At 41.0% G+C, this 27272-nt stretch overlaps 3 protein-coding genes across 7 annotated transcripts in view; 1 reads left to right on the top strand and 2 right to left on the bottom strand.

Moving 5' to 3' along the window:
- The window catches only part of LOC138208606 (voltage-dependent T-type calcium channel subunit alpha-1H-like), a 35474-nt gene extending 26840 nt beyond the window's left edge, over window positions 1–8634 (top strand). For 2 of the 3 annotated variants that reach the window (XM_069166616.1, XM_069166615.1), the window contains 6 exons: window positions 1697–1775; window positions 2079–2200; window positions 2537–2854; window positions 2951–3101; window positions 4184–4734; window positions 6065–8634. In XM_069166616.1, the coding sequence (XP_069022717.1) occupies window positions 1697–1775; window positions 2079–2200; window positions 2537–2854; window positions 2951–3101; window positions 4184–4734; window positions 6065–6802 (1959 nt within the window). In that variant the 3' untranslated portion in view covers window positions 6803–8634. The remainder of the gene's footprint in view (window positions 1–1696; window positions 1776–2078; window positions 2201–2536; window positions 2855–2950; window positions 3102–4183; window positions 4735–6064) is intronic. The other variant, XM_069166617.1, reaches the window with a different exon arrangement.
- A 340-nt stretch (window positions 8635–8974) lies between these two features.
- LOC138208607 (synaptogyrin-3-like) lies at window positions 8975–15732 on the bottom strand. Of its 3 annotated transcripts, none has more exons than XM_069166619.1 (4): window positions 15468–15724; window positions 13176–13410; window positions 12281–12430; window positions 8975–9975 (listed from the first exon to the last, which is right to left on the bottom strand). In XM_069166619.1, exons 1-4 carry the CDS (start codon window positions 15570–15572, stop codon window positions 9803–9805), a joined length of 663 nt encoding a protein of 220 aa, XP_069022720.1. In that variant the 5' UTR covers window positions 15573–15724; the 3' UTR covers window positions 8975–9802. The 3 variants fall into 3 exon arrangements, with proteins under 3 accessions (XP_069022720.1, XP_069022719.1, XP_069022721.1); XM_069166618.1 differs by having other exon boundaries at window positions 12285–12430; window positions 15468–15720; XM_069166620.1 differs by lacking the exon at window positions 8975–9975 and adding an exon at window positions 9990–12141 and having other exon boundaries at window positions 12285–12430; window positions 15468–15732.
- Window positions 15733–17154: 1422 nt separating this feature from the next.
- LOC138209609 (protein disulfide-isomerase) lies at window positions 17155–26941 on the bottom strand. The gene is made up of 12 exons (XM_069168297.1): window positions 26625–26941; window positions 23441–24434; window positions 23100–23300; window positions 21906–22030; window positions 21674–21811; window positions 21063–21170; window positions 20439–20564; window positions 19530–19727; window positions 19332–19452; window positions 18292–18473; window positions 17498–17587; window positions 17155–17384 (listed from the first exon to the last, which is right to left on the bottom strand). The coding sequence occupies exons 2-12, from the start codon at window positions 23610–23612 to the stop codon at window positions 17301–17303; spliced, it is 1545 nt and encodes a 514-aa protein (XP_069024398.1). The 5' UTR covers window positions 23613–24434; window positions 26625–26941; the 3' UTR covers window positions 17155–17300.
- Between the last annotated feature and the right edge of the window lie 331 nt (window positions 26942–27272).

Here is a 27272-nt window from a genome sequence, read left to right as displayed (position 1 = left end):
CTAGTGGCACTCAGTGGTACTGCACTTTGAGGCACTTCTGCATTAGCTTCACTTTTCAGACCCAGAGACTACATCCATTTTTATATATGAGATTTATATACAATCTCAATGCTACAAGCTACACAATGAAATATTCCACCAGGTACAGACAATAGCATTTGGCAAGAACAGTTTGTCTCTGGACGACACGCTGCATATTGTTTCAAGAGGACAGATATTTTTTTCCAAAGCCCTTGATAATATCACCTACAGTTCTATTGTAAGTCTGAACATGACATTCACTAGCAAGGACTAAACCATCTGAGGTATAGCGCTGAGCTCCAGGGACGACGAGTTTAGTCACCACTTGGGTCCAAACTGAAATATTTCGACAAATATTATATGGATTGTCATGATGATCAGAGGATGAATCCTGGTGAATTTAGTTTGAACCACAGTGAGGCTTGATGTTTCCAGTTTAGATTGAAATGTCTCCACAACTATCAGAAGAATTTCCATGAACGTTGGTGCGCATATTAATGTTCACTATGGATGAATTGTAATAATTTGTGAGATCCCTCTCCATCTAACATCATCATCAGTTCAAAATATATCTCGGCAATTACTTTGATTTATGATGAAATATCTTCGAAGCTTGTGTCATTCACTTCAGCCTCAGCTGCGTTTGTGTGGTAAACTCTAATTAAAAAAATATTAGCATGTTATGTTATATATTATAAACAAATATATAGCGTTATATTAGTATGCTATCGTATATACACTAAGATCATAGTAAAGGTTGCTGGTAGACCACATTAACATTGCATTTGTAAGCATGTTAACGTTAACATTTAAGTCAAAGCACTCCTGTGTGCAAGTACAGCCTCACAGAGCGGCCGTGGCCTGTCTTACTTTAATATAGTGTGGGAAGCCTTCAGGGAGGATCCACCACAACTGCAGGTGCAGTGAACCCTCAGGGGAGCCTATAAGAAATAAGAGAGAAAGGTGGGGGAAGGGTGGTGCACATTGAACAAGAGCATGCAGGTACACAGTACAAATAGACATTCATAAATTGTTCGAGGTGTGATTGTACCTTTGACCTTCAGATAAATTATATCCATTCATTTTTCCGGAGAAATTTGGAACAAGTTATTCCAAGATTGTGTAGCTTCACACCATCCTTCCTGAAACACATATTCCTCTACGCGGGTAATACAATAAACCAGTGGGAATCTGTATGCATGATCCTTCACTGCCTGCCCTCCCACAAAGTTGTCTTTGAAGTGACAAATTGCAGGAAGGGATCGAACCCGGGTCTTTGCAGTGGTGTCCGAGTGCTTCCCCCCCATGCTTCATCAATAGTTTTATCCATCATCTAATTAGACATCTCTATACCTCCTGCCATGAGGGAAGCCAGATCTCTGTGAATGCCTTTGTAATTAGAATAAACAAGCATGTTTGTGTTTCATCAGGGCTGGATCGCAGCTATTAAAGTGCATCTTTGTTTCTCGAACTAAAATCGGAGGTTTTATTCTACTCGAGGCGTCACGATGGCGCCTGTTAGTTTTTTTAACAAGTAGTGAGTAGTGCAGTAAGGCTCAGCGGTCTCTGTCTTTTCTATCTGTTTGTGTCTCTCTGGATGTATACTGTACATGTCTATTTTTCTGTGTATCATACACTGTATATATCTGTGTGTGCGTGTAATATGTCTGTCTAGGTGGGGAATCTGGGTCTGCTCTTCATGTTGCTGTTCTTCATCTATGCAGCTCTCGGAGTTGAGCTCTTTGGAAAACTGGGTTAGTGTGTGTGTGCGTGGACGTGCATGCACGGGTGAGAGTGTGTGCAGGCGAGCACGTGAGTGGGTGCATGCATATAAATTGGTGCTGATGCGCAGATGTGTGCGTCTGCCTCGGCTGCCGCTGGGGAGATATTACGTAACAAGAATAAATTTTGTTGAGCTACATACAATAATTATGTCAATTTAGAATCAGTGTTATAATCAGCGCTCTAATCTACACACAATTCTCTCTCCTCTCCCCCTCACCTTGCCTTCCTCTCACACACTTACTGCCTCTAATACTCTCCTCATCCTCTTTCAGAGTGTTCTGACGAGAACCCATGTGAGGGTCTTAGTCGCCACGCTACCTTTGACAACTTTGGCATGGCTTTCCTCACACTCTTCAGAGTGTCCACCGGGGACAACTGGAATGGGATTATGAAGGTTGTTCTCTTTCTCTCCTCCGTTGTATGGGAGTTTTAAAGAAGATGAATAGACGGCAGAGTGCATGTTTGTGTCTGAGCACATGGTTATGAGACAGGTGCTGCATTAAGCAGAGAGATCACTGTTTTATGACAGACTAAGAGCTTCTATCATAAGAGGGTTAGGAGAGTGTATTCTCACTGACAGGCTCAAGGTCTTTTCACACTCAGATCAACATCTCCCCCTGTTGGAGAAAACAGGAAGTGGTACATTGATAGATCACCTTTATCCCTTTATCTGATATTAGTTTTCATTATTGCTTCATAATCTATATCCCCTCCTCTTGCCTGTGTCCAGGACACCCTGCGCGAGTGTCGCCCACAGGACCGCCACTGCCTCACCTACCTGCCCTTGATATCCCCCGTTTACTTCGTCACCTTTGTCCTGACGGCTCAGTTCGTCCTGGTCAACGTGGTCGTGGCCGTTCTAATGAAGCACCTGGAGGAGAGCAACAAGGAGGCGCAACTGGAGGAGATGGAGGAGAAGAAGGAGAGGGAGGAGATGGCGGAGAGGAAGGAAAGAGAGGAGAGGATGGAGAGGGAGGAGGCCAACCGACGGCACAGTGCTGCCTCTGTGGGCGGAGACCCGGAGGCGAACGTGGACCAACCTGCCCAGGTAACGGACACGGTGTGGTCATACCTCTGCATGTGTGGTGGGGAAGGGAGCGGCGGTGACACTGACACTGACAGCGGTGATGATTTCATATGGCAGGTGCAAGTAGAGGATGAGAAGAGTTCCCATGGCAACCTGCTGAGCATGGGACGCATGCTGTCTCTCCCCAGCGACAGCTATGTTCAGCCACTCAGATTCTCTCCTTACCCTCCCATTGGACATGAGGCCTACCCCAGCTACAGCTACTCAGGTAATTTGGTTGTTTATAGCCAATTAAATGAAGGAACAGTTTATGCTGTCCTATAACCACTGACTGACGGTTGTAAAGATTAAGGCGTCCATAAATAGCTTCGAACACCGTTGAGATGTGATGAAGCACTATTATGATAGGCCTTTAAAGAGGGAGACGTTGTTTTTAAGATTTGTTGCCTGCAAAGCATATTAGTGGCCTTTTTTTCCCCCACCACTGCTGGTCCTTTAGTATCCTTAGTTTTTAAGATTGTAACACCATCCTAAGGGGCACATTGGGATAGGTAATTGTGAGATAAAAAAAAATAAAAAAAGCAACAGAAAGTAGAGAGACAAAGCCTTAAACAGGACTTATTCATAACCTTTATCTAAATCATGGAAAACAGCACTCGTAGCTACAAGTGTATTTTTTCTGTAGTTTGTGAAATAAAAAGCAAAATAAAACCCTCTCACGGATTTGTTGGGATCTGTTTTCAGCGACAGATTAAAACATATTTGATGCTCCAGTGAGTTTTTACAGCAGCAGGGAGGTTTGACATGAAATAAACTCCAGTCCTCATGTTTAATAAAATGAAGAAACATGTCACTCAGAGCAACAGTGGGTCTCGCTAATGGGTTTATTATAGTTATGGAAAATTGAAATCCATAGGACTACCAGAGTATACCAGAATACAATAAATACACATTCAAAGACAAAGAGCTGTCGACAGTAGGATTTATGTATTTTACAGAAATTTGATCATTGATAATCAGATTAAGGATTAGTAAAAGTGAATCTGGGGATTCCTTTTTAAATATTGAAATTATTAGTATGTGGTGAACCTCTTTCTTTGAACTGTATCTTGAAATATCAAAGTAAAACACTGATATAATTGATTGTAAATTTTTTTTAAGTTTTTTAAATAAAGGAGCTGATGGGGTTCATGAATGTGAGTCGGACCTGATTAAATAAAACCTCTGGAGTATTATTTACAATATATCATTTTTTTTTGTTTCGTTACATTCTCCTAGTGTACTGAAATACTGTATCTTTATCTGTTTTTCTTCTTATCCATGTGATCTGTGCCACTGTGCTCTCTGCAGGCTCCATGTCTTCTCTGGGCTCCAGTGGAGGCGGCTCTCTGCTGCAGGTTCCAGGGGCCCTGCCCACCATCAGCCACGCTTCACTGGGGTCTGGACGCAGCTCAAGGCCGATGATCTGCCTCAGCCCCGCCCAGAGCATCGACAGACACTCCCCACACAAACTCAGTCCAGCTGATAGCGTAGAAGGACACAGGTTCAGTCCAGCTCACAGAACCAAGAGACACAGACTGAACTCTGCTCACAGCATCGATGGATATAAATTCAGCCCGACACGTCAAATCAGCAGACACAGACTCAACTCTGCTCACAGTATCGACGGATACAGGCTGAATCCAGATCAAAGCGCGGACCGACCAAAGCTCATGTCCAGCCAAAGTATAGACAGACATCCGTCTCTCAGACTGAGTAGCACACACAGAAGTCCCTCTCATTGGCTCAGTCCTGAAGACAGTTTAGACAGAAACAAGCTGAGTCCCAGCTATGTTCCGGATAGTTCACTCCCGCGGAGACCTGCATCCCTCCGCACTGTGAGCAGACAGTTACGGAGACAGGTGTGTTGTAGTCACTCTTCTCTCTTGTCTGAATCACATTACAGTTGCACAACAAACTTTTTAATCTGCAATTAAACGACTTAAACAATATGCTAATTTAACATAACTCGACTGATCTTAATAACATAATTAAAGCAGACTACACAGTGGGTTCACTGTGATTGATTACACTGCTCAGGTGAGTTTCAAGAGTCTGGGTATTGATTTTTATACTGCGTAGAAATGAACCAAAGTCAAACAATGCCTGGAATAGCAGCAAAAGTGCCTAAAAAACACACAACAGCATTATTTGCACAAATTCAAGCTGGGATAGAGAAACAATATAGGATCGTGTAGCAAAATTAGCTTCATGGCCCTTTATATTTCTATATGATGGCTTCTTGCACTTTTCACTGTTAAATATTGAGGAACGGGTTAATATTTGTCAAGTCCATCTTAATATGCTAATATATCATATTCATATAGTCATCCCAGGGTCCTTACAACAGAACATTACATTATAAGGAGGAACACAACAATTCAACACTTCCCACATTAGCGACAGATGGAAGAATAAACCCCCATTTAACAGGAAGAAACCTCCAACAGTACCAGGCTCAGGGCTTAGCAGCCATCTGTCTCGACCGGATGGGGTGAGGGGAGAGCAGAGAGAGACAAGAACAGCATAGAAAGACAACCAAAAATAATAAACTCTGGGTAGGTTGTTGGGGCCAGTAACCACAGATCAGCTGCAGAGGCGGAGATACCTGTAGAAAAAGCACAAAACTGCAGGAGAGAGAAGGTACTGAACCATCCTGGTGGTGAAGCAGTCCAATCCTAATGCAACACTGTAAACATGGGAGATATTATTTCTGTGCAAAAATCCATCCCAGTATTCAGCCCCTGTGAGGCTTTAACAGCTCTCTGTGTGTTTGCCTGTAGGAATATTTCCTGGTCGTCACATATTGGTAGACATTTATTTTACAATCCCTTTTTATCTGGCCCAGCAACTCAGACTGCTGAAGCACTATATTAGTTTTGAATATATTTGAATATTTTTGTATACGACAAGAACTGTGATTTTTCTCTCCCATGTTTTACAGTACAGTCGCTCTAGGTACAGACTGCATCATGGCCCGTATGGATTATGATTTCAATAGTAAAAAAAAAAAAAAACTGTGGATAATACAATCTTAAAAAAACTGCACTTGTGCATGTGATGATTCTTTGTAGCTATAAGGAAGAAAAATGATTGTTGTTGCCTCTCCAAGTTGTGTTTTGATCCAGGGTGACGAGCAGGCACTTATCTATTGTATGACTGTGTGTGTTTGTGCATGTGTTGTGTCTGCAGGAGGCCATGCGCTGTGACTCTCTGGATCAAAGTGGTTCAACTGACGACCTGACAGAGCCCCGCCTCACTGTGCCCGCCACCTCTTCCACGCCTCCACGCCAGCGATCGTCCAGTGTACACACACTGAAATATACACACCCCCAGCGGGTCATCTCATGCAGGAGCCACAGCCGGAGCAACAGTGAGACCACCGCACAAGAACACGTACCTGAGCAGGCCGTCTGCAGCTCGCAGCCAGAAACAAATGTAGAGAAGAGGCCTGTCAGCCCGCAGAGCCTGGCCAGTTTGAAGGTCCCCAGCGGTGACTCCACCCTATCACCTCCACTCTGTGGCTCCAGAGCTGCCAGCCCCGGCTCGGGCCCCGGCTCAGGCCCCGGCTCAGGCCCCGGCTCGGGCCCCGGCTCCGACCCCGCCCCGCAAATAGACGACGCTGACGAGGAAGTCAGCCGTATTAACAGTTCTGTTCACTCACACACACAACCTCCTCCCAGCTCCTCACACAAAAGCAGACACCTTACCCCGAGTCCCGGGGAGCACAGGAGCCGCCTCAGCCAATCAGTGTCCCCGGTCTCGGGCAAGAGCAGAAAACAGCGGATGAGCCCGCCACCAGGTGAGGAACCTGTGACAATGGCAACCCAGCTAATGGACAGCAGTGTCGATCTGAGAAGACGGACTCTGTCGTTTGACGCCACAACCCTCTCTCCTAATCAGCCGGAGGGAAGTTCTGTGGACGACTAAACCATGAAGAAACGGGATTGGTTATTCTCTAAAGTGAAGGAAGTGAATGTGCTGCTGAAGCACACGAGAGGGAGCCGTAATCCAGAACTGGAAGGGTACCAGTGTCCTGGCCCGCCCCTCGCCTCGTCCACTCACAGGATCTTCACATGGTGTGTGAGCAGAACTCTGTGTGTGTATGAGTGTGTGTGTGTTCAAAGACTTCGGCCCCTTTGTGCTATTTGCACACAAGATGCACACAAGAAGAAGTTTCCTTTTCTTCTGTCATAGTCCTAGCTTTAGTTCAGACTATTAGCCACTTCCCAGCTATATTTACTCAAACACTAACCTTCCCCTCGCTTGCTCTCCTCACTTATACTTTTTCTTGCACCTCGAGCCTAGGTCAGAATACTGGACGAAATCACGCTGAAGGTGCAGATCAAGTGACTGACTGATCTGCTGATGGACACAAAGACACAGCTAGGGCTGCAACAGGTGATCATTTTAATGGTCAATTGATCTAATGATTAATCAATTAATCATTTGGCCTGTAAAACACCAAGGGACCAAGGTGACGTCTTCAAATTGCTCTTTTGTCCCACCAAATGTCCAAACAACAGAAACTCAATGCACTACAATAAAGAAAAGCATCAAACATTAAAATTTATGAGGCTCAAACTTCAATTATTTTGCTTAAAAATGTATTAGTCTTTTACTAAAGTAGTTCCTGATACATTTTCTGCTGAATAACTAATTACTCACGTCTCATATGCGATCATTTTCTAATTTGCTAGAGCTATAATTTGAGTAAAATTTCCCATTTTATTTCTCTGTGGTGCAGAAATTACAGTTTATGTTTACAAAATAGATACATTTTCAAATGATGAATTTACAAAAGTTAATGAAGAATTTTATACTTGAAAAATGCTTCAATTGTAATCTCACACCTGTATAAATAGTGCAGGCACAAGGCCATTTTATAAGAGACTTGTTCCTCCAAAAAAAGAAGTAATAATTGTACAGTAGCTTGTTAAAAGTGGAGCATAATGAAAAATCTTAACCGAGTTTTTGTTTCTTAATATGATCCCTTTTGTTTCTCACCTCCTGACCTTCGCTAAACTGCCACTGGATGTTGCTTGATCGTTCACAGATTGTAGGCTAAGAAAACCTTGAGCTCGTGTTGATTTTCCAGGTGAACCTCCCACACATGAACCCACCCAACCCTGACGGTCTGAAAGATCAATTTGCTCTCTGAACCTTAAGTTAAACTCGTGCAGCGTGACCTAGGCTTTAGTAGTTTCTACCTCGCTTTTTTCCTGATCCCACCCAGCCGAATGTTCAGTCTGCTCAGTTTTCTCACTCCCCTCCACTTTCCTTTTGTCTTAGTATTCTCAGGGTAGAGGTAGTTCAGACACAGCTGAGTGTGAAGCATGCGATCAGAGCTCTGCAGAGGTAGAGTGCCCCCTGCCGTCTGGCCCCAGAGCCGGCCCCTCTCTCCTGATGTGTGAATACACTGTTCGGGTGCCAGGTGAAGACTTAAGCAGATGTACAGAAGGGCTTATTCAGGTGATAAAACAGTGCAGAAGATTATATTTTATTAACACAGCAGGGATGATATGAGAACTACAAAGGGGAATTTCTACATTTTTGAATGTCTATTTATCTGTTGGCGGCGATGAGGATGGATGATAAGGATGTCATTGTTACAGGATGTTGATGTTGATGATGATGATGATGATGATGATGATGATGACGACTCTGGATGATGCAAATGTTCATAACATATAATGGAAGCGGGGAATGATGCGCAGTGAGCAGCACATGATTGGACAGTGCTGGAATAAAACCACTTCCTGTCTGACTTTCATTTGACTCCATAACCTTGTTTTTAAATCTGTCCTTTCCTTCTGTATACTGACAAAAAAAAAAGGACACGGGAGGGGTTGCAGTCCTTCAACATGTGCCTTTTAAATCTAAAATTAAAACTGGAATTCAGCAGCTGCCTGCTGCTGCTAATGAATTCAACGTAACTCTATCTAATTATGGTCTTCCAGCAGATGTTGATTAATATGCCTAACAGATCCTTGGATCTTGTTCGCAATACATAATTACATTAAAAAGTGTTCCTCATTTTGCCAGAAGCAAAGAAGTAATTATTTAAAGATAATGTGAACAAAGGCGGGCTCACAGCTCTGATGGAGGTGGTGGTGGATAGATTTTATTTTAATTAGTCAGTATACCACTTCAGCATATCACAATAAAATATTTAATCACATGAATATTTCACACTGAAACACTATAGCATCCAGAATGCATTAAGCGGTCCTGCCTTTGTTTCCCTGCCAAGAAAATGTAGCATTTTCTGCAAGTTCTGCGTCCCTCAAGCATTTGCTTTAAATCCATTGGTCAGCCAATGGGAGGCCACATGGCTGAAGTGCATCTTGTGATTGATCAGACTGACAGAGAGTAAACAGAAACAGAGAAACGGAGCTACACAGCTTTACTGTCCTCCATATTTCCACAACTGTATTCCTTAATAAGGCAAAAGGAGCATCATCACTGATCTACTGTACATCTATGTTAATCTGCACTTCACCGTACATGCAGTCGAGGTGTGAGAGTGTGAACTTCCAGGTGTATGTACATGTGTTTCCAGGTGTGCATGTACAGAATATCTGTTTCCAGGTGAGTATATCTGTGTTTGCGTGCGTCGATATCGGTGTGTGTGTGTGTGTGTGTGCATGAACAGAAGACAGTATTCTTGACATAGAGAAGTTACAACTAACTAAGCTGAGCCAGCAGTTACCGTGGTGAAAAATAGATCATACATCACATGACCCAAAATTCTGCCAATCCCAGGAAAAGATGGAAAACTGCTAAACAGTAAGGCAGCAAGTTGTCCATGACTGCGTCGTGTGCAGTGTCGTTCAACTCACATCTCCTCTTCCTCTCTCTCTGAGTGTCTGTCTCTAGAAGGCGGGAGCCATGGGTCTCTGCTGTGTGAGTTTCTTGGGGTCCAGAGTTTCAGTGAAGGGTGGGGCTTGATAGGAATTGGTGGTTACTATGGTTGTACCGTTGGGGATGGGGTACGGTGTAGCTCGAGCGTTGCTGGGGGCGGGCTCCAGGTGTTGCCAGGTGAATACGTTTGTGTTGGCACCAGTCAAGAAGCGCCGCAGTGCACTCAGCGTCAGCACAGTCTGTTAGTAACACACGCGCACACACACACACACACACACACACACACACACACACACACACACACACACACACATACACACATACACACACATTAGCAGAGGCTGTTAATCACACACCGACACACTTTAACATGATTGAACAAACCTGTAGACATGCATAGTTGGCTTTAAATTGCAGTTACAAAAAACGGATAGAAGAGGAAGAAAAAGCAGAAGTCAGGATATATTAATGTGTTAAACTCCAAATAGATTGGACTGTTCATTTTCCATAATGCAGTTTGATTGATTGTTCAGATGACAATGCACTGCATTAAGAGACACAGTAGCTCATTTGTTTCAATGGGATGATGGTGTTGTTGATGGGTGACAATGCTGAGGCCTTCAGCTAAAAAGTTGAATCTTCACTCTTTAAGACCTGTCGTGTCCCCCCCAATGCTGAGAAAATACCTATTTGCCCCGGTAGAAAATGTGTTAAATATATTCTCCTTTTATGAACACCGTCAATGCTTCTGTCTTTTGTTGTTTGCTGTTTATTTTCAATTTATTTCCCATTGTGAAGGAAAACCTAATCCTTTGACTCCCACCTCCCAATTATACACTTGGTTGCCCTCCTTAGCTAAGTGTGTTGGTGTTGGTCAGTCAGCAGAGAGGAACAGATGGAGAACGGTCACATCACCCAAACAGCAGAGAAAGCAGGACGGCAGTCCAACATAGGAGTCTTTTTTCAGACAGTAAGTCCTGAACAGGTATCTGCTTTGGGAAAGAGGCAATAATAACCAACATCTCAGTTGACTGCTACCACTGTACAATGTACACTTTATAGACTTTTAGCTCAGTTAGCTAACCAGTGCCTGCCTAAAATCCACTATTAAAAGTGCTTGTTTTGCTACTAATAAACCTGTTAGCGGCAAAACAAGCACTTTTAATAGTGGATTGTAGGAATTCTTTTCATATCATTTGAACCTAAATTATATGAAAATAATTCCTACAATGTTAGACCTTTCTGTTTGATCTAAAAAAAAAAAAACAGCTGAAATGTTGCTCTGCTGCAAGCCACCAGACTCCAATAATAAAAACAGTAATTTTAGCTGATTTTTGTGGCTTTGAACAAAACGACATGGGACGATGGGTATGTAGCCGACATACTGTAGTATGTCGTCTTAAATGTCATAAAAATGTCATACTATGGTATGTCGTGTTAAATGTCATAAAAACCTTATATTATAGTATGACGTTGAAAATGTGATAAAATGTTTCCAACAAAAATTGTAATTAATGCATCGGACATGCCTTCCACATTGTAGCTGTGTATCTAATGCGACTCTAAGCTCATTGATTTGTCACTCAAACTTGACTCTACTCTAACCAGTACCTGAAACATCAGACCCAACCAACACAGACCAAACAAAAAAAATTTCAGAGGCTGAGCAGTACTTAAAAAAATTATAAAATAAATATGTTCTCCAGTCATGTTTAACTGGTAAAGCCCTGCAGAGAGTAGCTAAAGTCAGAAAAGGACTTGTGAAACCTTTGATTTTATTCTCGGTAACGTGCAATAAATCCTCTACAGAGGAGCAATGAAGTCATTCTGCACTGAACTATTGGAAAAAATGATTTGACAGATTAAAAAAAGTGAAAAGATCTTCTATAGCAGACATTCCTTACACAATTACCCCTCCTCACACACTCTGGAAGACGAATGGCTCCTGTAGGTTTGATGGTAAGTCAGTTTTAAGAGGCTCCATTGAGTCACTATTGGATAATAAATCAGTTGACTGTGGGACTGGAAATGTTTTCTGGCACTGCAGCTCTCTAACTTAATCTGGAGAGCATCACTGCGATGCTTTCGAGAAAGTTTTGTTCACACACACACACACACACACACACACACACACACACACACACACACACACACACACACACACACACACACACACACACACACACACACGGTTAAACACACATTCACATCTATAAGCTACTCAGTACAACCAGCAGCATCTTGACCGGAGCAGTGTGTGAGAGTGTGTGACAGTATTAGGCTAGAGAGAGGGTGGGGGGTGGGAGGGGGGTGGGGGGTGGTGGGGTCCCGGGCAGCAGCCTCTGTTTGACCTCCATGAAGCAAACGCTCTTCAATGTGTTCATGGCCAGCAGACATTGATAACCCTGAAAACACACACGTGAACGCACAACTGGTCAAACACATGATGATGATGATAACGATGAAGATGAGGAGGATGATGAAGACAGGCTCACAGATGTGAAAAAGGCAGAGGACGGTGTCAATAAACATGTATAAACATACAGACCCAGGTGAGGATGGAGAAGAAGCAGAAGGCGATGGTGGCTCTGGCGGCGTCGGAGCCCTGAGCCAATGGCAGCTCGTCTGGAGACGTCGCCTGCCACTGATTGGCTAGAAAACAGAAGCCAACAAACCACAGGAAACTGGCCAGGCCTGAAGGAGGGAAACAGGACTTTTAGATCTTTTCCACGGTTAGTCATTCATATTTTTCATTTTTAAGAAACTTTAGTCTTTATGCCCCCAATTATCCATCTCAGTTCTATGAACCTACATGGATTTTCTGATGCTCCTTTGTACTGTTACTGCTATTAGATTTTGTTTTCCTTTTATTTGTGTGTTACTGGTCCATTTAAGAACCAAACAAGATCGATGTTGTCATCTTTAAATGTGAAATAGAGATGTCTAATAAATGTAAAACCTTTGCTCACCAGAGACCCCAGGAAGTTACTGCAGCTGCTGAACAACTAGTCCTGCCCAGAATACATCATAAAACCATGATGTGTTAGTTTGTGACCTTTAATTGTGCTGGTGAGGGGCTTTTAATACCTTTGGATAGAGTCAGGCTAACAGTTTCCCAATGTTTTGAGTCTTTATGCTAAGCTAAGATAAGCTAATGAACTGCTGGATGTAGCTTTGTATCGCTATTGTCATAAAACTCTTGGCAAGAAAGCTCACATGGGTATTTCCCAAAAAATGACAAACAATTCTTTTCAAGTTACCTTATCTAAATTTCTTGTATTTTAGTAGATTTTATTTATTCTATTTTGAATCTGTCCCAGTTAGGATGTATTTTAATACGCTATAGCTAAAAGGTTTTCCATTTGCTTCTAATATTCACGTTTTTTCTTTGTTAATGTATTTTTGTCAGCAGCTGGCCATGAGGCCGTGACGTGTGTACCGGAGAAGACGAGGTCCAGCAGGACAGCCCGTCTTCTGTCCCGCACGTTGCTCATGGAAGGAAAGTAAATGTCCAGGATCAGGAAACAGATGCTGCCAAGGAAACAGGCCACGCCCACAGTCACACCATAGTTACAGGCATCAGCGTTGTTGTTGAAGACGCAGAGCAAACGCTCGCTGCCAATGTTGATGTAGCCCTCGTTCACGATGCAGCTGAACACCACCATGGAGAAAACCTGCAGGGAGACACACGCCCTCAGTATGACGATCTGACATGCAGAAGAGAACGAAGTCACACTGTCGCACGAATGCCTGTCATTCCTCAGACATGCCAGTGCCGACTGCTCCTATTTCAGTGAGTGTGGATGAGAGGTGAGGCAAATTTTAAAGCTTCTTCCCAATACTTATGTAATATTTTTAAAGGGTTAGTTCACCCGAATCACAAACAAAAATAATACAACATTTACATTTAATTTGACCAGTTACCTCAGGTGAGACGTATTTGGATATGCTGATAGCAAAGTTTTACTCATCTATTCCAGTTAAAATTTCATCCAGTTTGATTAAGTGAAAACTAAGAACATTTTTTTTTTTTTTTTTTTTTTTTTTTTTTTAAGGTAATCTTGATTCAATATCTTCCCACTTGCTCTTAAAGCTACCAAGCCATGCTGACACTCAGATTTATTTGAAGAGATTCTTATATTTCCACCACTGAGAAAAACTAAAGAGCAGTGTGTCTTTCCAAAACCAACTGTGACCTCACCGTCAGACAGATGTGAGAGACATGTAAGGTAGGAAACACAAAGATCTCCACACCGAGGTCTGAAAAATATTTCAAGTAACCAGAAAAGTTATGTGGAAAGAAACACTGCTCTTCAGTTTATTCTCAGTGGTGGATGTGGACATCTTTCCATAAGTAGATTCACTAAGGTTATGTTTTTTAAAGAGTATAATAATTTAACCTTGGTAGATTTTATTTCAAGACCACAAACAAAATTGCCTCTATCAGAGCCCAACTGACCCAAATATATGGGCTGTGGCCTCAATTTAGATCTCCCCTACCCACCGAGCTGTCAATGTAATTTAATAAAGAGCAAATTGATTTAAGGACTGTAACTAAATATTAAACTAGATTTTAAGTAAAAAATGCAGGAGCTGTCATTAAATATATCACCAACTATACTAAATACTTATTTAGGTCATATTTTACTCGTGAAAAATGCCAATCCTTACTTTTACTGCTACTTAAGCTTCAGCCATTTAAGCAAGCTGCATTTGGTAGATGTCTGTGATCTCAGTTCACAACATGTCAAAGCAGATAAAAACAAAATAATATCTATAACTGCTACAAATTTGGAGCACTTACTGCAACTGTCTCTGGCAACAAAACACAGTTAACTTCTTTAGACACCTCTATTAGACCGGAAATGATCAGCCAACTGATTGAGGCCTCAGTATTCAAGTAAAAATGTTCCATATTTCCTTGTTCTTGCTTCTCAGTTTTGAGTATTTGCTGCTTTTTTCTGTCTTATCTGCTAATAAACTGATCATATTTTGGTTTTATTGGCAAAACAACCAATTTGACAACATCAGTTTTGGATACAGGAAATCTTAATCCATGAAACTAATCCTGAGCCCACTACAGCACTTCACTGTAAGGTCATTTACTGACAGACCTGTGTGCTATATTGTGTTTTCTTATGACGGTGCTTTGTTTTGACTTAAATTAAGTTGATTTATTTACGTTTTATTTACTGTAATCTAAGTTATTTTTACGGTTGAATCCTTTTTTAAAGCAACATTGGCAAACTGCTGTGACAAACTGTGTTGAACTGAATTGTGAGAGACACACAAACACACAGAAGAAGGACTAGTTTGCTTCTGTTAACTTGCTTTGCTTCTTTTACTTTCCTTTGATTTGTTTTTGCTTTCGGTCCACACTGTATGGTGACTCACAGCTGCTCAGCACAGAGAAAACAGAGAGGTGTTACATTCTGCTTGGCAGGAAATAAGCCCAAAGCGTTCACATTAGCTCAATCTAGACACAAAGAGGCTCCAGATGTGCCAGAGGCGGAAATGATTTCTGTTTATTACATCGAGCTGTCAGTCCGGAAAGCTGAGCTGTAACTCAAATACTCCGGGTTAGAGAAAAAATATGATTTAAAAAGCGGACTCGTGAGGATAAAAGCGCGCGGCAGACAGACACAGATGTGAATGGGAGAGAGACAAGAGTGGGGAGCCGCAGATAGGCCCGTCCATTGATGGAGACCCGCACATTGCAGGGGAGCCTTACCCACGACATCAGTCTGAGGATGGTGCGGGGATGCGTGAAGAAGGCGACCGGATCGAAGGTGAAGCTCCCGGCCTTCCCGGCGCCGTACGCGCCCGCTGGCTCCATCCCTCCGGGTTTCTGCTGCCTGACGCCCGCTGAGAGAACGAGACGAGTCGGTCGGAGAGCTGCGCGGAGCGGCGGCGTCCTCCTCCAGCCTCCGTGTGAAGTCACACCGCGTCACTAAGAGCAGATCACAGGTTGCAGCAAAAACAACACTCACCATGGATTTAAAACCGTAAATTAACAGAATGCTTTCTGTTCAATCCATTTTCCTTTTTTTTTTATTTGTTAGACTTTAGATTTTTATCCCTAAAAGAAAAGATGTAGGCTGCCCTAATTTTCCTATTGATTCATGATTGGGCAATATTTCTGCAAACTGACAATTTATTGGCTGTCTACTCTCATTGCAACCATGTCATGATGGTACCAACATGATCTATCTTGTTAGAAGATTTTGTTGTTCAAATCACAGATTTTAAGATTTTAAAATTATGATTAAGAATATAATAAACAAAAAAAAAGTGATTGAAGGATGGTTTTTTTTGCATATGTAAAAATATTTTAGTAATGACACAGCAGCAGGGTCACACTCAGGGTTGCTGTTTGGCCCCCAATCTTCACCATGTTGTTAATACTCGCTGTTTCAAAATACTGACAGGTGTAATTAATGATGCTGGGGAAATAGTGATTTCCTTACTTATGCTGTGTGATTGGGATCATTGTTGTGCAGCAGAATGCATTTGGGACCGATCAGAATCACTCCTGACGGTACTGATATGAATCTGCCTGTACTTGTCTGCATTTAGCCACTAAGTCTGACTCAATTTGCAAAAGTGCAGCCCCAAACCTACAAGAAACCTTCACCATGCTTTTGTTTTGCCCGCAGACACTTATTCCTTTAGTGCTCTCCTGCTCTGAACAAACTGCTGTCTGTTAAAGCCAAATAGTTTGAGTATTGACTCATCAGTCCACAGCATCTGATGTCATATTTCTGCACCCAAATTCTTGTGTTTTCATACTCAGCTTTATTTTCACATTGAAGGAAAGGCTCATTGTCTTCACCAGACTTCTTTGGACTGTATGGGTGTACTAGGGTCCCACTAGTTTTTGCTAGGTTTAATGGAACTGCTGGACAGTTGCAATTGTGAGTCAGTTTTATGGGTCCTTCCTTCGCTCAGTAACCTCAGTGGTACTCCTTTCTTTGTGTCTCTGCAAAAGAGCTGAGACAGCACATATGGAAACACCCGTCTGTTGTGAATTTCTACCTGTGACAGACCTTTCTGATGCTCAGTCCTCTCTTTAGTCTGGCTATCCCTCAGTTTTATATCTTCTTCACTCCTTTTCCCCCCCTATTCAACCTACTTATTATGTTGTTTTGTCTGAACACTTTATTATTTGAATGAAATCTAAAATTTGACACATTCATGCAGAAAATATAAAACAGCTGATGACAAATGTTTTGGTGAGCCATTTAAAATGCCTAAAACCTTTTGTACAGTTCTGTGTATGATTAATTATTCAATCCTCTGTTTTAGTTGTAGTTTTCTACAAACTTATTGGACCTTACACTAGTCTAAGAAAACCTAGTCAACATGACAATGACAGAAGATCACTGAGGTTAAAAAAAAATGCAGTCTTCAATGTTTTTAACTGAAGCCTTTATTTAATTGGATTGACTAGAAAGTCTATGACAGCTCAGTTGAGGAAATAAAATCAGATCCATGTTTAGAAAGTACACACTAAGAGGTATGGCACACACAATGACACACACGTGGTACTGTCTTTGCGCTTGTATTAAAGCTCATCTTTGGTTTTGTTGGATTTTTTTTCTTCTTCAGCTTTTAATGCCTCGATGTACTTCCTCCTGCTTTCATCTTCCTGGAGACACAAAAGAAAAGAAGTTTATTTTTAACAGAGAACAAAAGGCAACTCTCAAAAAAATGCACTCAGTCAAACAAACTGGTAGCAGAAGGATGAGGAAGATGATTTACCTGAACTCTATCTTTTTTGGCTTTCGCCATCTCTTTATCTACAAACTTAACCAAATCATTCAACTTCCTTTTTCCAGTGTAAACCACCATCTGAAAGAAACACAGATCACAGCATAATCACCTCACTCTAACATGTCTTGGTTCCTTCTTGGTGAACTGAGATAACTCCTTTTTTATCTGTTTTTTGATGATAACATAACTCGTGAGTTCATATCCACGTAATAAGATTCCTTGATACAGCAATATTTTTTCCAGAGAATAGTTTAAAACCCCCAAACTAGTTGTTAACACAGACAAGTTATTTTACATAAAAAGGAGATATAAACATTACAGTGACTATAAAAGATTAAAAAATAGCCAGCCCACTATCACACCACAGCCTGTAATAAACCCACCGGTCCACTAGAGGACAATGTATCAGTGTGACAGTTGGCTTCATCTTGCCTCATGTGACGGAGGTCATTTGATTAAGTACAAAAATGCAGAATTTGACTCCCTGACAAAGCCACGAGGATTTTTTTTTTTTAAGAAATCTTTTCCTAAGGCTAACAAAGTAGTTTTGTTTTCCTAACCCGAACCACATGGATGTTTTTCCCTAAACCTAACCACATAGTTTTTCATGTGGTTTACAAACAAAACCACATGATTTTTAAAGCCTAGGTGAGGTAAAGTCACGACAGTGACACGCTGTCCTCTAGCAGACTGGTGGGTGTATTACACACTTTGGCGTGATAGCAGGTTGAAAAAGTGGACTAAACACCCCCAAAGTTTATCGCTTCGTCGAAGATTCATACCCTTTCAGCATATAGAGCAGGAAACAGGCAGAGTGATGGGTACGCTCCCTGCGTCGACAAGTTGATATCGTTGGCTGAGGCATCGATACGAGCGATGACCACATTCTCCCGCTTCTTGAAGGCCGCTGCTAGTTCCTCCCATAGTGGAAACAGAGCGCGGGACTCTTGACTGTAGGGCAGATCTGGGATACACACATAAAAACAGTATATACATGTTTTAGATGTTGCACAGGCAGCAATTAAAAGTGAACTATATACTACAGCATTACATAGATGACGGCCTCTACAACTTGTTTACCAAACAAGATGCTCAATAACTGAGGTCTGTATCACACAAATACAAAATCACTGGCAGCTTATAAACTACAAATAAATGAAATTAGAAGTCTATAAGTGCTACGGTTTTATAATCAGTTAATGTTTTTTACAAACAGACGTTGTTAAGCATTAAATAGAGAAATATAAAATCAGCTCCCACAGGCTGCAAGAAGAGGTTGAGCAAGGAGGGCTCTAACCACAAAGTAACAGAAGTAGACCATAAATATGAGAGTGATTGAACAACACTGGAAGATTGAATCTGTTGTCAAATCAATGACAATTTTTTTTGATGATTCCACTAAAATATTGCATTTTAACCATGACATGTATTTCAATGGCTAATTGTTTTGCTTGGTAATCGGAGGGCATCAGAAGTTAAAAACACACTATAGAGACATTATTGCTCTGAAATTGTTATCGTTGACATGTAAGAAAACAGATGCTTGTTTAGACATTCAGTCGTAACTGAAATTTTCACTAATCTTTTTCTGGCGACCAAGGCAAATGAAATCCAATATTCAAACTCCTTTTAGCGCTAGTTTTGTTCTCCATCAACTTCCTTTTTTTTGCACACTGTGCACTTGAGATTTTCCACAGAGGACATTTTCCTGCAGGACCAATGAATGTTGAAACTAAAACAACAGGCTGAAAGACACAAAAACTCTCATTTGAAGGGGATCAAATTCATGTTTTTAGCATTAAAATGAACTGTGTTTACATACAGAACAGGACAAAAACGGTCTTGTTGGGGTGAAAAGCTTCTTGCTCCATAGTCATTCCCACCAGCTCCTTCACAGGCTTTTGGTCCCATCCTTCAGGTATCGGCTCACTCTGCATCTTAGGCTGTTACAAGCACATCGAACACATCAGGACATCCTGCCTCCCCAGCTTCTGTCATGTATCAGCAGAGTGTGAGTTACCTTAGCCTTGCCTTCCAGGTAGGACTGGCAGAACGTTTTTATGGTCTCTTCATTCAGGATGTCAGAGGGCAGGTGGTAGGTCACATGATCTGTCAGGTTGACCAGTCGAATGAGAGGCGCCTCAAAGTCCCGAACCTGGAAGTACTCCATGATTCTTCCATTACGAGGCTCATTCACGTTCACCAACACAAACAAAACCTGAATACAGACACAAGAACAAACACAAACCTCAAGCACTCCAACAGCTTGCCACAAGATCAAGCTGCACTGTAGTAATACTATTTGAAACCAGTCTGAGATTCAGATCATGGGAGTCGGGACATTTGTGGAAAATGAGGACATTTTGTCCGGTCGTCATTTTTGAACAGACCATCAAAGGGCTGCTTGATGGCTCAGTCTTGATTTCTAAATGCAAACTGTAAGATCACACTAAAAAGAACGATGAGAAACAGTCAGGAGAATATCCAAAGAAACAGCCCGTTTCATCTGTTCGACAGAAATGTTTGAAATCAGGCTCAAACTGCTCTCAGGCCGTGATCACTTCTCTGCTGCAGAGCTCACCACTGATGCTAAAGACTATTAAAGATCATATGTAATCGCTTTAAATTCTCATTCATTATACTTTTTTAGTTAAAACAGTAAATGTTGTAAACTCTTTTTCCATCATCTATGTTTTAAATGAGGGTTAAAATATATTGAATGTCATCTAAATGTATCTATTTCATTCATTATTTCATGTACCCTGGGATTGTGTAACATGTTGTTTTCACTGTCTTTTGTGTTTATATGTGTCCTTGCTGTTATGTGACCAAGCTGAAATGATCTGGCTTACGTTATAATTAGATTTAGGTTAAGGGTAGAGGTCAGGCCTCACCAAGTTAAAAGTACAAACATGTGTATGTTGTTTACCTTCAGCCTGAATGTCTCCGCAGCACCGTTGAAGGCAGAGAAAATGTCTTTAAAGTCCACTGAACTTTTGTTGACAAACAGGAGGGCGTGGTTTAATACAGGCGAGGTTAAGATCTGATTGGCTGTCTGTAAGAGATGATGTTAGATGATGAAATGTGGTGTTAGCAGGTGCAAATGCAAGTCAAATGTCACAAACCGTGTTCACATTTAAAGGACAAAAGCCCTCTAGAGGCCACACAAATTATGACAGGAGCAAAGCAGGAAGTGATATCCTTAAAGACCCGCAGATTCTGCTGTTTAGGGAGGAGGTTGAGGTGGATGAATGGGACAACAAATCATTTGACTTTCACATGCTGTTTGTTTCCCTACTTCAAAGCAAAAATCTGTTTTTTTTTTTAACCATTCCATGACATAACCACATGTTTATTATGATGGCATGCATGGTATTGAGGTGGAAAAAATAAACACGCCCACCCTCTGTATCTATGTAATACATTCAAAGTAAAGGTATCACCTTTCTGGCCGTGTCAAAAAAAGATTAATAAAAGTTTGGAGGCTGGAGTGCAATCCCTGTGAGTTTGAACTGCAAACTTCTTCAAGCTGTCAGAGCACACAACACTGTACCTGTCCGGTGTACTCGGTGACTGGGTCCATCTGGTAGACCGTGATAAAGACGATCAGCTCCTCTTTAGATGTCTGAGGCATCATTTTGAAAGCCTGGATGAGCTTAGACTGCAGCACACACATGGAGACACACCAACACACAGGTAAGACACAGTAAACACCAGCCTGCTTTGAACATTTTCTTGAAAATGTGTGATGATGTCATGACTCAAAGCCCAAATTTAAAGGTACTTTTTGCTTTATTAAAATATTAGATGTATTGTGATGTATTTTTTGCTAAATAAAAGGACAACCAAACAAAACAAGTGGTCATGTTTTAAAACTTTTTCTTTAAACGTCTTCCTTAAACCAATTTCATTTTCATGACAGATTTTAAAAAGACACATTCCTGCACAAATGTCAGTGTATCAAATCATTTTAAAAATGTTTGGTCTCCAAATGACTCTCTAACTAGCAATGTCATATCTAACTCATATAAATACTGCAAGTTGATATTATTATTTTTTTCTTATGAAAATGTAATAAATCTCTTTTTAAATTGTTTTATTTGATTTGTTCTGTTACTTTACACCCCAGTAAATTTGTGTTTGTGTGAGTTGCATGTTAAGTACCTTTCTGAGCAGCAGAACAACATCATGTGTGAAACCATATTTGCTGATGACTTCATGGTTCTGCGTCACAGCGAAGTTAACGTCAGGAAGGTTGATCGCTGCAGCGTAGAACACCTGAACGTCATCGTGGTTCAGCTCCTAAACTCACAAACACAAACCCGTGTGAATTGTTAAAGTTAAAAAAAAATACTATAACTTCAGTGAAAAGGAAAATCAAACAGCTGGTTTTCACCTTAAAGTATCCAACCACTGTCAGCTCCTCTGAGGCCTCTGATTGGGTCAGATCAGTGATGAGGTCACCAGGTGACCCCACCCTCCTTTTCAGCCAGGTCAGGATAGAAGCCGAGCTCTGAGGAACTTCATCACAATCCAGGAAAACAAATAAATTTATCTTCAATATTTTACCCCAAACAAATCAGATTCAACACGCTGGATGATCTTAATGAACCTGGGAATTTCAGAAATGAACAGAAAAAAATGTCACTGCCGCCAGAAAACATGAATTTTCACACATCAATGTCAATAACTTCAATGATCTCAGTAAGACAAATAAAATATTCAAGAAAATATATTGACAATTGTTCGATGTCCTAGCAACTAGAAGTGGCTATGAGAAGCTAGCTAAGAAATTCAATAAACCACGGTAGGCTAATGACTTTTACTATCGTGCTTCCATCCTGAGGGTTTTCTATTATTTGTAGAGTTATTGCACAAAGATCCAACTGTCGACCAACTTTTTTTTTTTACTGTTTTATATTGTCTGCTAAAGACAAACTAAAGAGTGTATGTAACATCTTTTGCCACTATTTTTAAATAGCGATTAGCCTAGTTGTTCTCCAGGAAAACTCTTTCCTAAAAAATGACCATATAGGTTGTTTGTACGAGCAGCTTAAAACTTGTAGTTATTGCTTAACATGCTCTGGGGCCATTAGTCACATACAGTCAAGAATCAGTAATGTCAGCAAAATGACATGTTCACAATCAGGAAAAAAAAAGCCCTCTTTTGGCCGAGGTAAATATGACAGGAGCAATGGAGAAATTGAAGAGATGTTAGAGACAAAACATTGAATTTCAGGATGGGAGTCCGCTGTTTGTTTCCAGTTTTAAACCAATGGCCACCTTTGTTTTTTTTAACAGCAGTCGTTCAATAACTTTAACTGTAGGCTTATTAGTGTAACCATGACGACAATGGTACTAAAGCCATAACAGGGTACTTGTTTTAATCTAAACCATGATGCTTTCCAAACTAAATTGTTTTTGTGCCTATAACTTGCAAAACTTTTACCATAGTATCATCAGTTCTGTGGCACAAAAAAACTTTGCCTGGAACCAGGATGCTAGAGGGTTATCGTTCTTAATAAAGTGGTAAATGAAACCTCCGTAAAGCGTAGTTAATAATCTGTACAGGATATAAATTTGCACACACCAGGGCAGGGTACAGGGTTATGTTTATCTCCAGCGAGGTAGAGTCTAATTGTAGGTGGGCTCATCACATTGAGCTCTTTAACCAGGTCCTTCTCTTTTGTCACATCCACTACTGCCAGTTTGACCTCTGACCCCTGAAGCTCTCCGGCAGCGCCTTCGAACGCTGCAGACACACGAAGGCCCTCTGCAAACAGAGGAGAATCTGAAAGACAAACAGTGATTTGATGAATAAGCTGCTATTAGAGGTGGTTATTTGGCTATGAGGCAGTCAAAATTACAAACCACAATGTCACTCTAATGGTATCATTTTTTGTGCCATATGTCTCTTTGAGTGTGACTTACAGAAGTGCACCAGCAGCTGCTTGTGTTTTCTCAGTGCCCTGTTGAAATTTCCCTTTTTCAGTTGTAAAACTCCATCCTCCTCGGGGAACGATCCATCTCCCTGCCGGTCGGACTGTGTGTCAGCGGCGACAAACACGCACAGACAGAAGGCCAGCAGCAACGACCTCTTCATGACGGTTCACCCACAGACTGACACACTGGACAATGGAATAAGCTCGTCTAGAAGGTACGGCGGGAGTGCTGAGATGAAGGGCTGATATGTGTCTGTGTATCAGTCCTGAGCCGGTATAGTTGTGAATGCTTTTGTTATCTGCCGACTGAACCCACCAGTCTGTTGCTGATTAACTTTATTATCTGTGCCTTGCTGGATCTCCGCTATTGGCTGTTGTTCATATCTGATATATTACTAATATCTAAATGCCAAGGTCAAACTTTTCTGCATTCACATGCAAAATTCACCTACCTGAACCAATGAACCCTACTGCACTACACTACATCCTTTATGTACAACCTTCACTGGTTTTCGATACCAACCACTCTCCCCAGGTTTAATTACGTCAAGTCGAACATTATTGAACATGTTTATTTGCTTTATTGCCAAAGGTTATATCAAAAGATTGATGAGACGCTCATATCTGTACACTAAATTAGGTTGGCTTATCTTAACACAAAGAATGGAAACAGGGGGAAGCAACTAGTTTGGCTCTGACTAAATGTAACAATCTGCCATTAGCGCTCTAATATTATGTCAAACAAAAACCTTCTCATTAAAATTGAGAGGATTAATTATTGACATGGTGTTGTGTTGCCATATGGTTCAGACTGAAATTATGAGCATTCAAGAGGAAAAACAATTTGCACTAGCCTCAGAGTTGTAATTTGCAATTAGATGTATAAGGAAAGACATAATAAGCCATCTCCCACTTGGTGATTTAAACTACAGAAATGTCTACTGAAAACCTGGCATCCATCCATTATGTATACCCGCTTTATGCTGATCCAGGACAGGTCACCAGTCCATTACAGGGCCAACACAGAAAGACAGAAAGAGAAAATTATTCATATTAATATTCACATCTACGCCCAATTTAGAATCACTAGTCCACCAAACAGGCATTCTTTGACGGTGGAAGGAAACTGAAACACAGAGAATATAAAAACACAGAAAGGCCCCAGACGACCTGCAGGTTAAAACCAATAAGCTTCTTGCTGTGAGGCAACAGTGCTATCCTCTGTGCTGCATCCCCAGTACTGGTAGTTAGAGCTAAATAAAACCTAATATCAACATGAATACAGTCAATCTAGCTTATTTTTCAGGGAGTGATATTGTTCGTTTTAATATGTGCATTTTCTTAAGAAAAAACAGCTCCAAAGAAGTAACACAATGAAGTAGCTAATTAAGTCTGTTCATTAGGTGTGAAATGTAAACGCTTTCTGGGTTGGAAGGTTTTCCTGTTCTTCACATTGTGACAATATTATGTAGACGTAGCATGTGTGCTGAACTATTTCTTAGTCTGACCTGCTAGAGTTTCCACTCGCTGCCAGCTAACCAGCGGCTAGTTGTTCGCAGTCATGCTAAGGAAAGCTGAAGCTCAAGTGAATTCCCCTAATTGTCATACAGTTATGGAGTAAGACACTGGAATTAGAGATCAGTTTCATAATAAGAATAATGAGGTATTATTTGACCTGCTCAACAGGTGCAACAGAGATAAAAACAAGCACACGAACGATGTCAATCAAACGGTCTGTAATGCGCCCACAGAGGGCAGAAAGGAGGTCTTATCAGAATATTTAAAATCACTTGTGTGCGTTTACCTTTATTAATCATAAACAAGAATTTTGCAGAAAAATGAATTACAATAGGGTTTTTTTTTCCATAACAACATTTATGTTTACATATATATATATTTTGTTCTTGTTGTGTTCACATATAGAGAATACATTGTAAAATGTATGAAAATGAAATCACAAATACAAATAAACAAGAAATTATCATGAATACCTTCTCTGTATAATGTTTGTCGGCAGTGTTGTACTACATCCTGAACTCACATTGTGAAATACCATCAACATATGTGGGAGCAGACCCTCCTCATTAAATCTTGCAAACACCCATTAAAATACATTTTGTGCAAAAAGTGTGTTGGCTTTGTCTTTAATCATTATATTTTAGAAATGCTTGTGAAGACTGCCTTAAAATGCAACCTGCCAAGCGGCTCACTGGTCAGAGACCAAACATGATTGACAAGAATTACTGCCTCACAGTTGTCTGCCTCCACCAATCAGTCAAGTTACTGTTTATATCCATATCTGTCCAGACTCAGAAAATATATGTACTGAAAACTTTGAAGGGAATTTAGCCAATTAAGCAGATTCTGAGCTACGAGGTTGTAGATGTGATCGTAAACAATTCGTCAGGTATGGATGCTTCACACACATCGTCAGCCTGACAGCACAGGAGATAGACCTGTACAATCATCAAGGTTTAGGCCCAAGATTATTGTCACCAAGTCAGTACCCGATCAAATGTGAAATGTGGTCACAGGCTCTCCTTCTGTTCCTGAGTTATGGTGCTGAATAATGGCCCGAAAGGAATTTTTGAAGAACATCATAATGCCACAGCGAAGTTGACCTTTGACCTTTCTGATATAGAATATCATTATTTTATCCTATTAGACTTTATGGGAAATGTTGTCATAATTTGGGAATGAATTCTGGCAAAATGGCTACAAAATCTAAGAAGTTCATCTATTCTGTCCTCAGAGTAGGTGTCAGACCACACTTCGACAGATAGCGAACATACTGTTGCATAGAGAGTCAGACGAAGAAGTAAAGTTGAATGAACGTTTACTGTTTGTTTTCCTCTTCTCGTGTACAACAATCTTTTTTGTAAAACTGAAATAAGGACAAAATAAATCACTCAATCAGTATGTATGTCAAAATAAAATTACATATCTTTTCTGATGTACCACACAGAATAAAACACTGTGCTAAATTACCTTCCTTTTCAACAAACAAGGCATGGCTTGATAATTAACATTTTTGCTGAGTCATCACAATGCTTTACCTTAATTTAGATGCTAAAAAATACTAGCTCCATAAAAACGTCTCTCTTTATGTTAAAGTTCTATGTAAACATTCAATAAGCAGTACAATTCAGCACACCTGATATTTTGGTACTCACAAGCATTGCTTCTCAAGGCACTCAACGTAAGAAAGGCAGAGGATTAGCTGCCCACATGTCATCCCTCACCTCTGCTGTGCGCTGGAATCATTGCTCTGGCCACGTCATGTGACCCTATTGGCCAATGAATGAAGAGAAGACTTCTACTGCTAAACTAACTGCAATAACACATGCAACCACCAGGGGGATAAATTAAAATAATCTAAACATCAACCCAATAGACAGAACACTCCCGGCTTGGGATTGATAAATTCCACTATTTCAATTTCAGAACAGTTGAGAGTATAAGTCACTGAACTTGTAGACATATACACATATATATATATTTTAACAGGCTTTGACGCTCATCAGTAAGACTGTCTCAGAAACAGGCCTTAGGAAAGTCTTTGCTGAACCAGATCTTGTCACTTTCAGTTCAACTTTCCTCACTTTGCCATCTTGACTGGGGAATGTCTTCGACACCAGTGCCAGTGGCCATTCATTTCGTTTTGCTTGGCTGTCTTTAAGCAGGACTAGATCGCCTACTTGGAGGTTGGGTTTGTCTTCCAGCCATTTGTTTCGTTTTTGAAGAGTAGGAAGATATTCCTTTCTCCACCTGTTCCAAAAACAGTCTGCAAGGTGCTGGACCTGTCTCCATTGTCGATGGTA

This window comes from Embiotoca jacksoni, unplaced genomic scaffold (assembly GCF_022577435.1).
Source record: "Embiotoca jacksoni isolate LCO1_2020_lvr unplaced genomic scaffold, fEmbJac1.0.p SCAF_4, whole genome shotgun sequence".
In the NCBI taxonomy this organism is placed as follows: Eukaryota; Metazoa; Chordata; class Actinopteri; family Embiotocidae; genus Embiotoca; species Embiotoca jacksoni.
Note: the sequence above shows the minus strand (reverse complement) of the source record. Positions and strands in the feature narration are given on the sequence as shown.